Source organism: Chiloscyllium plagiosum, unplaced genomic scaffold, assembly GCF_037043375.1.
Source record: "Chiloscyllium plagiosum isolate Xiang-an unplaced genomic scaffold, Cpla_swu_hap1 HiC_scaffold_8, whole genome shotgun sequence".
Classification (NCBI taxonomy): Eukaryota; Metazoa; Chordata; class Chondrichthyes; order Orectolobiformes; family Hemiscylliidae; genus Chiloscyllium; species Chiloscyllium plagiosum.
This window is the reverse complement of record NW_028270146.1, coordinates 55000138-55015521: the sequence shown is the minus strand read 5'-3', so window position 1 is coordinate 55015521 and position 15384 is coordinate 55000138. Positions and strand designations below refer to the sequence as shown.

General features: G+C 41.1%; 2 protein-coding genes across 6 annotated transcripts in view; one reads left to right on the top strand and one right to left on the bottom strand.

The window, feature by feature from the left end:
* gpr137c (G protein-coupled receptor 137c) overlaps positions 1-5453 on the bottom strand; it is an 82843-nt gene extending 77390 nt beyond the window's left edge. For all 4 annotated transcript variants that reach the window (XM_087989859.1, XM_087989858.1, XM_043697653.2 and 1 more), the window contains exon 1: positions 5019-5453. In XM_087989859.1, the coding sequence (XP_087845985.1) occupies positions 5019-5372 (354 nt within the window). In that variant the 5' untranslated portion in view covers positions 5373-5453. The remainder of the gene's footprint in view (positions 1-5018) is intronic.
* A 269-nt stretch (positions 5454-5722) lies between these two features.
* txndc16 (thioredoxin domain containing 16) overlaps positions 5723-15384 on the top strand; it is a 126863-nt gene continuing 117201 nt past the window's right edge. Inside the window, exons 1-4 of one of the 2 annotated variants that reach the window (XM_043697651.2) lie at positions 5723-5763; positions 9049-9293; positions 13610-13692; positions 15047-15120. In XM_043697651.2, coding sequence (XP_043553586.2) covers positions 9137-9293; positions 13610-13692; positions 15047-15120 — 314 coding nt within the window. In that variant the 5' untranslated portion in view covers positions 5723-5763; positions 9049-9136. Of the gene's footprint in view, positions 5764-6023; positions 6043-9048; positions 9294-13609; positions 13693-15046; positions 15121-15384 lie in introns of those variants that run through there. The other variant, XM_087989857.1, reaches the window with a different exon arrangement.

Here is a 15384-nt window from a genome sequence, read left to right as displayed (position 1 = left end):
TTTTGCAGTATAATCAAAGAACATCAATTTAAAACATTATCTTCATGTCTTTCCATAGATACAGGCTGACTTGAAGTTAAAAGTACAGACTGTCAGAATGGCAGTTCCCAAACTTATTTCCACTGAAATTTGTTATCACATCTCAAATCTTTCTTTAAGACTCATTCATGGGATGTGGGTTTGGCTGGCTGGACCAGCAATTTTTACTACCCATCCCTAGAAGGCGAGCCCTCTCTTGAACTACTGCAGTCCATGTGCTATAGATTGATCCACAGTGACATTAGGGAGGGAATTCCAGGAATTTGATCCAGTGAAAGTTAAGGAACAGGGATATATTGCCAAGTAAGGATAATGAGTCATTTGGAGGGGCACTTGCTGTCCTTGTCCTTCTATAGGGCAGTGATAGTGCGTATGGAACATTCTGTCTTAGTAATCTTGATGAATTTCTGCAATGCATCTTGTAGGTAGTACATACTATTGCTTTTTTAGCATTGGTGGTGGATGAAGTGTAAGTTGGTGGATGTGGTGTCAATCAAATGACCTGGTTTGTCTTGCATGGTGTGGAGCTGCACTCATCCAAAAAAGTCAAGAGTGTTCCATCACGCTCTTGACCTGCACCCTGTAGATGATAGACAGAGTTTGGGGAGTCAAGAGGCAAGTTATTCGCTGCAGCCTGTGTGGAGTTTGCACGTTCTCCCCGTGGGTTTCCTCCGAGTGCTCTAGTTTCCTCCCACAGTCCAAAGATGTGCAGGTCAGGTGAATTGGCCATGCTAAATTGCCCGTAGTGTTAGGTAAGGGGTATGGGTGGGTTGCGCTTCGGCGGGTCGGTGTGGACTTGTTGGGCCGAAGGGCCTGTTTCCACACTGTAATGTAATGTAATCTAATCTAATCTAGTTTCTGACCACTGTATTTATATGGCTGACCCAGTTGAGTTTCTGATCAATGATAATCCCAGGATATTGATAGTGGGGATTCGGTGATGTAGATATTATTCAATGTCAAGGGACAGTGGTTAGATTCTTTGCTGAATATGGTCATCGTATTACTTGCCACCTTTCAACCCAAGCCTAGGCATTGTCCAAATGTGGCTGCATCTGGACATGAACTGTTTTTGGATTTAGTGACAAATTGCGCATTGTTGATCAGCATCAGCAGCAAACTTTTCCATGTCTGACCTTATGATGGTGGGAACATCACTGATGCAACTGAAGATGTTTGGGCCTAGGATTGCTAGAGATTGAAGGTAGGGATGTTGGTAGAGAGAGCTGTGAGAACTGGGGGGAGAGGCTATGTATTTACCGCTCTGAGTTTTAAAGACCTACATTTTCATCGGGAATTTGAGTCAGATCACAAAGAACATTCAGCGAGACCATACTCAAAAACTGCAAGGGGTCTCTCAGTTGTTAACATTCAATGGTTCACAGTTCTTGAGCACAAAGTCTTGTCTTAAGACTCACTGGGATCCATGACCCTAGCCTCAAGTTTGTATGGAATATCTCAGGCCTACTTTATTTATAATCAGTAAAGTATGTAAGCACTGCAGTTCAATCACACTCTAAATGGAATGGTATAATTCAAACTTCAAAAGTATTGTACATCAAAATCTAGTTTTTCTTATCCTGTAGAATTTGTATAAAATCCAAAGATAGATTATTAAAGATCATTTAACCAAAAAGTCACAGTTACACAGACAAGAGTTCATTTTGAAAACAACTCTACACATTAGTGTTATAATGTGCTTCTGTACAAGAGAGAGATCAGGAACTGATATTAAAGTTCTGGGGGCAAGCCAATATATTCATGATCTAAAACTTGATCAAAACATTTGTTTTTGAAACAGAAATAAATGGGGTATTAAGAGGAATTTAAACATTTAGAAAATAGCTTTAGATGAACTGGACAATGAGTAGCAGTGCTATTTATATGTAACGTTTGATCTTGCTTATGATAACAATGAATATCCTTTATATTTCGATTATCATATAGGTCAACTTGATGGTATTTCAATTACAGGTTGAAAAGATTTAAGATATTTTGGGAGCTTTAAAGTTAGGGTAAATGATGGGTCATGAGACTTGGTCAAGTTTCCACGATAAGCCTAGTTATTTTCTTAGTTGAAGCCAAGGAAGTGTGAAGTGTTTTACTGGGAATGAGGTGCAAATTATTTAAACTTGGATCTGGATTAGTGGTGCTGGAAAAGCACAGCAGTTCAGGCAGCATCCGTGGAGCAGTAAAATCGACGTTTCGGGTAAAAGCCCTTCATCAGGAATAAAGGCAGAGAGCCTGAAGCGTGGAGAGATAAGCTAGGAGGGTGGGAGTGGGGAGAAAGTAGCATAGAGTACAATAGGTGAGTGGGGGAGGGGATGAAGGTGATAGGTCGAGTTTGTTTCAGGACATGGTTGAAGAGCTTCAGGGCAGAGGAAATGACCTGGGAGTTGCAGTGGGAGAGGGACTCCGAGATTCTTGTAGAGAGAGGAGGAAAACTTCTTCAAGGCAGGCATCCTTGCAAGAGGACTCGCAGTAGTTTTACCTATTTAAACTTGGAGTCAATGGTAGCTGAGGTTACCATGAACAGATCATGAGTCTCTAAATGTCCAAGAAAGGCGTTGTAGATATAAGATTGTAAACAAATTATTCATTAATTCTAAGATAAAAGGCAGTTGTGATTAAGGATAGCTAGTTACCATTTCTACTTAGCCAGAAGGCTAAAGTGTTTTCTATTGGATTAGTAAAGAGAGATGAGGAAACCATTTGGAGGTCAGGTTACAGGCTTCTACGCAAATGAATGAATATCACAGAGACAGCAGATATTGATGTGATTAGCAGAGAGAAAAGGTTGCTTGCTTTGCAAACTACCCTATCCACGTGCACAGAGGCATATCCTGTAATCTTCTACAGATGCTGGACAGTTTCTTCTGGAATGACCAGAAGAAAGAATGATCTGAACAGGCTTTCCTCATGTAGCACATTTAAAAAAACTCAGAAAACCAAGCGCTTGGAAGGATTGCTCGAAGTTATTGCTTGGCAAAACAAAGATAACAATCAGTTGGAAATTAGGAGCAACAGAGTAGTAATTTTAGGGAAAGTGCAATGTGTAATATGTATACAAGCTCTTGTGATAAAGTAGTAGTGTCCCTACCTCTGAACCAGGAGATCTGAATTTAAGTCCCACCTGCTCCAGAGGTGGGTGATATCATCTCCAAACAGGTAGATTAGAAAATATCTCCAAGGGAATGTCACCTCCTCTAACTGAAAGTACAAAAAGTGCTTAGTCAAGAAGGGGAGGCAGCAGCAATGTCATTGGACTCTCATTCAAAGGCTCAGACTAATGCTTTGGAGAATCCCATCTAGGCAGCTGGTAGAATCCCATCTAGGCAGCTGGTAGAATTTACATTAAATTAATAAATCTGGAACATAAAGCTAATCCAGTCATGGTGTCATGAAACTGTAATAGACTGTTATAAAAAGCTATTTGGTTCACTAATGTCCTTTAGCGCAGGAAATCTGCCATCATTATCTGGGGTGACAGCCACAACAGTATGTTTAACTCTTTGCCGAAATGGTCTAGTAAACTACTCAAACAGCAACTAAGGATGGGTAACCAATACTGACCTTGGCAACAACGTCCACATCCAAAGAAAGAACAAAATGTATTTCTGTTTTTAAAGGAATTTATTAACAAACATTTAAAATGTGAAACAAATTGCTGTGTTATTCTTTCAGGTAGTAACTGGAAGATTAGATTACTTTTTAAACATTATCAGCCTGTCAGAGGTTGCAGAGCTTAGTAACAATTAGGTAGCCCCTTGGTGTTCTTTACGAGTTATAGGAAATATTTTTAACTTGAAATGGACTTCTAAAACTTACCTTTGCAGTTCTGTATAATGTACAGATATTTAAAATCTGTATATAAATCATTAAAGTTGTGAATTTTTCAGAGATTGTAGAAGCCGTTTTCAACTGGCTACAGTGCAAGTTTGAAGTTAGAACTGAGATCGTGAAAGGCCGTAGCGAGGTAAGAATATCCTAACCCAAAGGTGGATCACCTCATTAGGTCAATTTTTCTGTTAAAGATTTCCAATATCAAACTGTTTACCGCTCAGAACACACAAATGCAATTATTTTACAAATCGTATGTTTATATTATAGATAACAAACTTTAAAATTTAAGAAAACGAATTTCGACGAATGTTACGTATTCTACAGAAACATTTCTAATTCTGAGTGAGCAAATAATTAAAATACGGCTTTTGAAATACACCTATCGTTGCACAACAATTGACAGACCTCAACAAATTGGGAACTACAGAAAGACTGGTTCTGAAATACGCGTCTTTGTAAAGTGGCTTCTTTCAGTAAATCAATGAGAAAAAAAGCTTAAATAACTAGAAATTGTCAGTGTTTTAAACACGAAATGCTACAAATTTGTCGGTTTCACAAGGTCAGAACAAAAAAAAAAGTCAGATTACTGACTGAAATACATTGAGTAAGAGATTTGCTATTGCAATGGCAGAATCTGTTTTAACTGGCAACAGAATTTCAGCTTAGGGATATTCAAAAACATTTTCCTCACAATAAACAGCAGAACTCAGTACTGAAAGGCAGCGGGCAGTCAAAGCAGTGAACATAATAGATATTTATTCTTAATCAGAATGATACGCTTCCCCATGTTACTTGTTTCTTTTGAAACCAACGGTTTACTTAGAATATTACCCGGTCAAGATAAACCTTCTAAATATATATCGCTTCTCCCTCGAATCTAAATAGTCACTAAAATAGTGACAAACAATATTAGCTGGCAAATTGACACACCGAGAAGCTGCATGTTGCAAACCGACTATCATCTTAGAATTAGTCGGGTTGTGATGGGATACACAGTATCGAAAGGACAAAGACAGTTTCCTAAACATCGGCACGATGCATCTGCAGTCTCTCGCAAACGCAATTGTCACTATCCATTAAGAATAAGCATGAAAACGAATGTTTTTGCTCTTTTGTCTCCTCCTCTAAACACTTACCTGTGCAAAATAAAGGTTTAGTAGACACAGCGTGAAGAACTGCAAACACACAGGGAAACAATACAGCAGCCAATAAGGCAAAGGCTCCAACTGGTTGGCCTGAACACAATTTTTGAAGTAAAAAGAAAAGAGCGTAGTCCTCAGGCCCGCCCAGAACAGACAGAGAAACAAAAACACCGTCTGGTAGCTGAAGCGCTTGTGCCTGTAGTGCAAGACTAGCCAGAGCTGCAGGTAAACGAATAGGAAAAGCAGAGAGTATAGAGCGGTGTAAACCACAGTCAAACCCAGCTCCACTGAGGGGGGCACTGCAGCCTGGATTGGCTTGTCTGGAGTCACCGAACTCTGCGGAGACATATTTTCAGGTTATCCGGAGCCACGCTATCCCTCTTACTGCAGTGACCCTACTCCCTTAGTCTCCATCCATCCATCCATCCAGCTCACTGCCTCTGCTCCTTCAACAACGCGAAACAACAAGCCTGCAGTCCAGCCCACCCCCTCCACACAGTCATTGGTGGATCCCCATCAGCTCTGCCCGTCACTCATACGGGTGATAAACGGGATTGGACGGAGGGCGGGGCTTGAGGGAGACGCATGCGTATTTGGGACACATCTTTGTTACCGGAAGTGGCTTTGTGTTTAATGACATTATTATTCGCCAATAGAGTTCTGGAACGTGAATGCACCAATCAGCGAGAGCTTGAGGCGGGGATTCGGCAATGGAACTCTCCAAGCTGCACGTTCCGAGGTGAGGTCTTACAATGGGCTCTGGGGGGTGAGGGGATCGTATAGTCGATTCGCTTTATTTTCCTTTATTGCTTTGATTCTCCTGAATTAATTGTCAATAATCTGCATAGTGTTGAGGAGTAAACAAAATTACAGGCAATAGTTATAAATGAGTCTGCATTTTAAGAAAGCCCATTAAGAAAGTCGCATCTTTGTTATTTACAGGCAAAACATGAATCACCGAACCATGTACTCCGGACTGAAAAACCACTTCAGGAGTTGAATGTCTTAATTAAAATAGGTCAGAAATGATGTTGAATTGTTAAGGGATTAGACAGAATTGGTAGGTGGAGGCTAATTTCTGTGTTTGGAAGGTGTTGATTACAATAACGTAGCTGTAAAATGAAATTAAACTGGAGAATTTTTTTGACACTGAATAATGAGGCTGTGGAATGCACCACGATGGGATCTGAGACCATCATGTTGCAACATGACAGAGTGTTTAGCTAGATAGTTGAAAGAAAGCAAGACATGGGAACGGAGCAGGTATAAAAGATTCGAATGCTTCCTGTGTGGAGGTTTAAAAACAACATGGACTGGTTGGCTGAATAGCCTGTTTTCATACTGTAATTTCCAGATGCATGTTAAAGCAGATAAAATACTGGAAATAAACTAGTCAGTTAACACTGAAAAAGGGCTATGACAAGTTCAGTCAGAACAGAAACAAACTGATTAACATAATCTGAAATGTTAAATATCAAAACCTTGCTCCCATCCTAGTCATCATTTTAAATATAGCTCTCAGCTTTGATCAATCAAGCAGTTTAGACAACCATCACTAAGTTGGGCTGCACAAAACACAATGAGGACTTCAATTCTGCTTGTCTGACCTTTCCCCTCTTCCAACAATATGGGACAAGCTTAGCAGTTGGTCACTTTGATTGAGACCATCTGTTACCTGCCCGATTTGCTTCCCCTTACCCCAACAATCCAAACCCTGCCAGGTTTTTACTTGCCTTAGTTCTTTCCAAGCTCAATTTATAAATGAAACCTATCTCCCTTCTTCTGTCCCACTAAACCTCTGATTACCCAGTCTCCTTTCTAGCTTGCTGATATTGTGAAAGGTTCCCACTCCCCAGGTATTTCAAAATTGCCTGCATCATCTTCCTTCTCGAAATACCCATCTTTGACCTCTCTCTCATTGCAAGCTCCCTGCTGAGCTCTAACTTTTCTTCCTTCTGCAAAGTCTTTGAATTTATTTTTGTCTTCCAGAAAATGCTGATCTTGTAACTCGGAATCTCTCTAATCAGGCTTACATCATTGCAGCATCATCTAAATGGCTTAACGAAAGTCTCAAATGACATGCTTTGTGATTATGTGGAGCATTATCCTTATACCTTTTGGACCAATTGAAGCTTTTTACCTGGTTATATCATTCTATACCAGTCTTTGTTATTCAGCTATGAAATTACCCTCACTTGGTTACATTCTCACCATTCAAATTTGTCTTGCTACATCTACGTCATTATCTCAGGAGTTGTCAAGAATCTCTTCCTCATCTATCGGCTCCTCTTGAAAATATGATTTGCAGAGTTGGACTGCATTTCCACTTGGATATTCATGACACAAGGTTGAGGCAAAAGTGAGGACTGCAGATGCTGGAAACCAGATTTTAGGTTAGAGTGGTGCTGAAAAGCACAGCAGGTCAGGCAGCATCTGAGGAGCAGGAAAATCGACATTTCAGGCAAAAGCCCTTCACTAGGAATAGACAAGTTTTGCCTTTCCAGCAATTCTGTGGACCCTACTGCTGCCTCTGTGTTGTTAGGTTACATGTCTAAAATCCAGTCTTAGCTGAGCTACAGATTTAAAATATTGGAAAGACTGAAAATATTGGCATTGTCTTCAGTCGCTACCTCAAACTCCTTGACATCAATCATATCTCCCAGTCTGGCCACACGCTGTTAAGTTGAACCATATTGTTCAAAACCTCAACATTTAATTTGACACTATTTCATATCTGCTTCATCATGAAGACTACTTTCATCCTGTCTTTCTATTCTGCTGCCATCTCAGTTTCTGATAAACAGTCTTCTGTGTGTCTGTCAGCTTCAGATGTCACTATTGCAATGCTTTATTGGAAGACCTCCCCATTTTCCATGAATTTCAGCTCTTCTGGAAATATGCTACCTATATTTTATTACATAATATTAACATTTATCCATCATCCCTCCAAAACATCCAATTTATTATTAACATCTCTTTGTGGACTTGTTCTTCCTACTTATGTAACATGTTTCTGTCCTGCAAAACCTGTACTCTAACTCTATTCCCCTGAATCTGCCTTTGTCTATCAGTTAAAATGGTCCAATGGCATTCTACCCCAGTTCCCAATCTAGGCTACACTTAAGTTTGAAATTCTTTTCTTAGACTCATAGTCAGTTCTTTTTCTCCTCCTGCTTTTGGGTCTTCCTTTGACAACCTAACACTCATGGGTTGTCATGTACTTCCATTTTCCTAACATGGGAGAAAGCTATCTGCCTGTGTTTGTATGCAGTTACAGATACTGAATGCAGTGTTCCAGTTGATTTTCAACAGTTACAATGAAGATTAAAAATTGAAACTCTTACTTGTTATGTTCTCTTGGTTTACTGGCCTGATTTAACTTAACAAATATTGCAAGTTCATATATCCCTTTTGATAGTAATATATTTTCATTTTCTTTCAAAGCATTTGTCTGGTAACATACTTTGTTGGAAGTGGTACTTGTATAAAAAAATGAATATTTCACTGGTTTTCCAATTTGAAAAATGAACTTTATTTTAAAAGGTTGACATTTTATCATTTTTGCTGAAATGTGATACAAAATCAGTTTAATTATGGAGGGATTTTGAAAATAGTTTGTAGATATTCAGAATAGAAAACTCTGAAAGAGCAGATTTGTCAGTTAATCATTTGATTGAATGACTTAATGAGTTGACTCTTGATCTAAGTCACACCTGATGAAGGAGCTGTGCTCCAAAAGCTTGTGATTTCAAATAAATCGTTGGACTATAACCTGGTGTTGTTTGACTTCTGACTTTGTCCATCCCAGTTCAAAACTGGCACCTCTACATCATGGCTACCTTAGAATAAGAAGACTAGTTTTCATTGATATTTTGTGTGTCTGATGCATTGGAGCAATTTTAACATATAGTGTGTTCATTTAGACTTAAATGTGTGAGACTGGCAACATTATGAAGCATTATGGGGAAATTAATGTGATTTTTGGAATATATCTTAGTTATTATTGATAATTTTTGTTTTCCAGATTGCAATATTAACAATGCTGTTGAGGAATTCATTCAACACATTGAAGCAATTCTTCGGATCTCAACTGCCTTTGTCTATCAGTTAAAATGGTCCAATGGCATTCCTACCGTTGTTTGATATTACTATATGTTGGGTATTGTAATGTAATTATTTGTACAAAGAAATTGCATACCTTAAATCAGCAACACTTCATCAATATTCTACAGTCAGGAAAAACATCTTTAATATATTTCAAAAAAACAGGTATGTATGAGCTGACTTGGGAAATGCTTGTTTTGGGTAAATTGAATAACACTCTTCATCTTGAGTTTGTGTTTACTCCAATTTAGATCTCTGATAATTGTGACTGAGATTATATTATTTATGATTCTGAATTACGTGTTACTAAATTCACATTTTCTCAGAGGCCATAAGGGTGATTGCAGTAGGACTGCGAAATGGCACACTATCATTGGTACTTTTCCAAGATTGGATTTAAGAATCATTATTTCAACATTATAATGTAAGATTTACTCTGTATGCAGATTATATTTATTCAAAGCGTAAATACAATAAATAGAAAAATATGCTAATCCTGAATCAACCAGGAGAAAGTGAGGACTGCAGAAGCTGGAGATCAGAGCTGAAAAATGTGTTGCTGGAAAAGTGCAGCAGGTCAGGCAGCATCCAAGGAGCAGGAGAATCGACGTTTCGGGCATACGCCCTTCTTCAGGAATGAGGAGGGTGTGCCAAGCAGGCTAAGATAAAAGGTAGGGAGGAGGGAGGTGTTGGGAATGCGATAGATGGAAGGAGGTTAAGGTGAGGGTGATAGGCCGGAGAGGGGGTGGGGGCAGAGAGGTCGGGAAGAAGATTGCAGGTCAAGAAGGTGGTGCTGAGTCCGAGGGCTGGGACTGAGATAAGGTGGGGGGAGGGGAAATGAGGAAGCTGGAGAAATCTGCATTCATCCCTTGTTGTTGGAGGGTTCCTAGGCGGAAGATGAGGCGCTCTTCCTCCAGGCATCGTGTCGTCATGGTCTGGCGATGGAGGAGGCCAAGGACCTGGCGCACCCATCTTTACACTGCTGAGGCTAAACGCCAGCTCGCGGATACCTCATCCTACTGGCCCCTTTACCATGACCCCACCTCCCACCACCAAACCATCATCTCCCAGACCATCCATAACCTCATCACCTCAGGGGATCTCCCATCCACCGCCTCCAACCTCATAGTCCCACAACCCCGCACCGCCCATTTCTACCTCCTGCCCAAAATCCACAAACCTGACTGCACCGGCCGACCCATTGTCTCAGCCTGCTCTTGCCCTGCCGATCTCATCTCTGCATACCTCGACATGGTCCTGTCCCCCTTAGTCCAAGAACTCCCCACCTACATTCGGGACACCACCCACGCCCTCCACCTCCTCCATGATTTTCACTTCCCCGGCCCCCAACGCCTTATCTTCACCATGGACATCCAGTCCCTATACACCTCCATCCCCCATCATGAAGGCCTCAAAGCCCTCTGCTTCTTCCTTTCCAGCCGACCCAACCAGTAATCTTCCACTGACACCCTCCTTTGACTGACTGAACTGGTCCTCACTCTGAACAACTTCTCTTTCCAATCCTCCCACTTCCTCCAAACCAAAGGAGTAGCCATGGGCACCCGCATGGGCCCCAGCTATGCCTGCCTCTTCATCGGATGTGTGGAACAATCCATCTTCTGCAGCTACACTGGCACCAGCCCCCACCTTTTCCTCTGCTACATCGATGACTGTATCGGCGCTACCTCGTACTCCCACGAGGAGGTTGAACAGTTCATCCACTTTACTAACACCTTCCACTCCAACCTCAAATTTACCTGGACCATCTCAGACTCCTCCCTCCCCTTCCTAGACCTCTCCATTTCTATCTCGGGTGACCTACTCAACACGGACATTTACTATAAACCGACTGACTCCCACCTCCTCCCACCCTGCCCCCTGTAAAAACGCCATCCCATATTCCCAATTCCTTCGCCTCCGCCGCACCAACTCCCAGAAGGACCAATTCCAATACCGAACAACCCAGATGGTCTCCTTCTTCAAAGACCGCAATTTCCCCTCCGACGTGATCGACAATGCTCTCCACCGCATCTCCTCCACTTCCCGCTCCTCCGCCCTTGAACCCCGCCCCTCCAATCGCCACCAGGACAGAACCCCACTGGTCCTCACCTACCACCCCACCAACCTCCAGGTACATCATATCATCCTTCGTCATTTCCGCCACCTCCAAACAGACCCCACCACCAAGGATATATTTCCCTCCCCTCCCCTATCAGCGTTCCAGAAAGACCACTCCCTCCGCCACTTCCTCCGCGACTCCCTCGTCAGATCCACACCCCCCACCAAGCCAACCTCTACTCCCGGCACCTTCCCCTGCAACCGCAAGAAATGCAAAACTTGCGCCCACACCTCCCCCCCCCCACTTCCCTCCAAGGCCCCAAGGGATCCTTCCATATTTGTCACAAATTCACCTGCACCTCCACGCATATCATTTACTGTATCCGCTGCACCCGATGTGGTATCCTCTACATTGGGGAGACAGACCGCCTACTTGCGGAATGTTTCAGAGAACACCTCTGGGACACCGCGCCAACCAACCGAACCGCCCCATGGCTGAACACTTTAACTGCCCCTCCCACTCCGCCAAGGACATGCAGGTCCTTGGCCGCCTCCATCGCCAGACCATGGCAACACAACACCTGGAGCAAGAGCGCCTCATCTTCCGCCTAGGAACCCTCCAACCGCAAGGGATGAATGCAGATTTCTCCAGCTTCCTCATTTCCCCTTCCCCCACCTTATCTCAATCCCAACCCGCGGACTCAGCACCGCCTTCTTGACCTGCAATCTTCTTCCCAACCTCTCTGCCCCCACCCCTCTCCGAACTATCACCCTCACCTTAACCTCCTTCCTTCGCATTCCCAATGCCCCTTCCCCAAGTCCCTCCTCTCTACCTTTTATCTTAGCCTGCTTGGCACACCCTCCTCATTCCTGAAGAAGGGCGTATGCCCGAAACGTCGATTCTCCTGCTCCTTGGATGCTGCCTGACCTGCTGCACTTTTCCAGCAACACATTTTTCAGCTCTAATCCTGAATCAAACTCACTCTTGAAAACATAACTCTATCATATTTACTTAATTTTACTTCTAAATTAAATTTCAAGCCCTAGAAGAAACATATAAACCTCTTTCTACTCCTTGTCGGGAAATTAATAACCACCTGAAAAGAATCAGTTTAGCTTTTGAGTTGAGTTTTCTTCTAGAATTATTCACCTGAATTTTATTGTTCATTTCAGTTTAAATTTGAAAATTAAATCAACACGGAAATAGCTTGATTGATGTCAGTTGTCCTGATGAATGATGCTTATTATCTGACAGATTATGTGGATGATAATTTTTATAATTTCCCCTTTTATGTCCCTAATTTAGTCTTGGCTTAGTTGTTGCACAGTTGTGTCTGTGTCATAGTATTGCAGGATGACACATAAATAATTTGATTGCTGCAATACTGAATGACTGCTACAATGTCAGAGATACTGCCTTTTGAACGTGACATTAAACTGAGGTTCTGTGTGCCAATTAGGAACAGCATGCAAGTCCCCATGTCACTATTTGCTAAAGAATAGGGCACTTCCTATTCCTATATACTCATAGCTGGCCACACACCCTTCACTTTCAATATAAATCCCATACTCTGTTTCCAGTGTCTTAACTTACACCAAGTCTAGTTCACACATTCCAGACCTAGATTTCCTTTCTGGTAAGCAAGATCACTTTCTAAAATTATCATTTTTGCTTTCAAATCCCTCTATGACATTATCCCTCCCTACCTCTGCAAACTGACCCAGTCTTAAATCCTTCAAGTTATCTGTGCTTCTTTTACACTGACTAGTCTTTTAAGGATCCCTGTTTAATTTCTCCATCACTCGTGTCTGTGCTTTCATCAGCCTAAACCTTTAGCTCTAGATTTCCCTCCCTAAATCTCTTTACATCTTTACTTCACTATCTTCCTTCTATTAACCTTTGACCAAGCTTTTGGTCATCTGCCCTATTATTGTCATTATGTGGCTTGGCCTCATACTTCATTTTAAAATGCCTCTGTGAAGCAACTGGGACATTTTGTTAAAGGACCTATATAAATGCAAGTTATTGTCTAGTTATCTGTCCCTCAACCAGAATTATTTAACAAACATTATCTGGTCCTTTACCTCACTGCTGTTTGTAGGGTTTATGTTGCCATCTTTGCCCACAAAATAGTCCTGAATATTGCTCAAAAGTGCTTTATTGTGGGGTTATCTGAGAATATGAATGGCTCCATGTCAATGGGAGTTACTTTCTGGTTCATTCTCCCTCTTCTTTATTAAAAACTTAATTATTTCAAAATTACATCAGGCAAATTGAACTTAAATAAAGACAAGTAAGTAAATTATTTTAAGAGGAGGTAGAATGTAAGCTTTTCTTTATCTTTGTCTGATCACCTGCTGTACAGGAATTACAAGAGTAAGTATTCAAACCACTAGAAGCCTTTTTTGTTTCCTTGTTTCAGCAAATCCAGCAATCAGACATTTTCTTGAACAACTCGAAAAATCATCAGAATCACTTGAAGAGTATGGCATCACAGTGGCTCAGGTGAATTAAAATTACTTCTTTGTAATATATTTTACTTTTAAAGTGTGATTTTTCTTTGAGTGTTAGGTGATAAGAATACAAAACTGAGGGTTGTGGGGAGAGAGCCTCAGTTCTCGTTTCCTTTATGAAAACCTAATTAAATATTAACGGAAATATTAATGTAAAACAGTGCAAATGAAAATACAACAATCCGGATATTAGTGTTTGTCACAGTGCAACCCTAATGCAATTCTACATAATTTATCTTAGCTGTACAGCCTTGGGTTTTGAATCCCAAACATCTTGGCCCACGGATACACTAATTAGAGGTTACCTGCTGAGAACGAAAATTGATGGAAGTGCTAACTGAGTTGCTTTTATGCTCATCTTACAGTGCTATTGTTGGAGATTACCTGCCTCAAAAAATAAGTAGACTAAGTGAAGGTGCAAAACATCAGAAGAAATCAACTTGCCTAATAAGTATCAAATAAATGGATTACATGGTTTCAAGAAGAAGGCTTTTACCATCCTCTCAAGCACGGCCAGCATGAACTTAGTTTGAGCTGATGTAGCATCAATGTCACTCCCTGAAGAATTATATCAGTAAACTGGTTTCTATGTGGTCTTGCTCTACAGAAAAGAGGAAGAGAAAATAGGCAGAAAAGCTTTAGTTTAAGAAACGAGTTTGAAGAAGTGCTAAGCAGTAGACATGATCTACATGGACTTCAGTAAAGCATTCAACAAGGTTCCCCATGGGAGACTGGTTAGCAAGGTTAGATCTCATGGAATACAGGGAGAACTAGTCATTTGGACAAAAAACTGGCTCAAAGTTAGAAGACAGAGGGTGGTGGTGGAGGGTTGTTTTTCAGACTGGAGGCCTGTGACCAGTGGAGTGCCACAAGGCTTGGTGCTGGGTCCACTACTTTTTGTCATTTATATAAATGATTTGGATGTGAGCATAAGAGGTATAGTTGGTAAGTTTGCAGATGACACTAAAATTGCAGGTGTAGTGGACAGCAAAGAAGATTACCTCTGAGTACAATGTGATCTTGAACAGATGGGCCAATGGGCTGAGGAGTGGTCCATGTATGGAATGAGCTGCCAGAGGAAGTGGTGGAGGCTGGTACAATTGTAACATTTAAAAGGCATCTGGATGAGGATATAAATAGGATAGGTTTGGAGGGATGTGGACCAGGTGCTGGCAGGTGTGACTAGATTGGGTTGGGATATCTGATCGTCATGGATGGGTTGGACCGAAGGGCCTGTTTCTGTGCTGTACATCTCTATGACTCGATAAGAGGCAGTTTTTGGTTGGTAGCCATTTTGCTGTGTTATCAGTTTTGTATTATCCCACTAAAACATTGCTGTTTTTTAGGTTGACTGTGCCATAGAAGCAGTACCAAAATACTGTGAAGATGAAGATATCCTGAAGAAGGCATATCTTTTCCAGTAAATTAACATTTTTATAACTATTTTCTAAATCAAACACCAGAATGTTTCATTTAAATTATTTGCTTCGAGTCCAGCTAATTATTTTGTTCCCTTGCAGTTTATATTAACAAAAAATATATTTGCCAGTGCAGTTTTCCTTATAATTCATGAGGAATCAACAATCAAAAAAGTTGAAAGCGCCTGAAAAATCACATTAATTTTAGCTTTTCTTGAGGTTTAACAGAGCAATGTGTGATGTTAAGGAAGAACTGTTTAAAATAT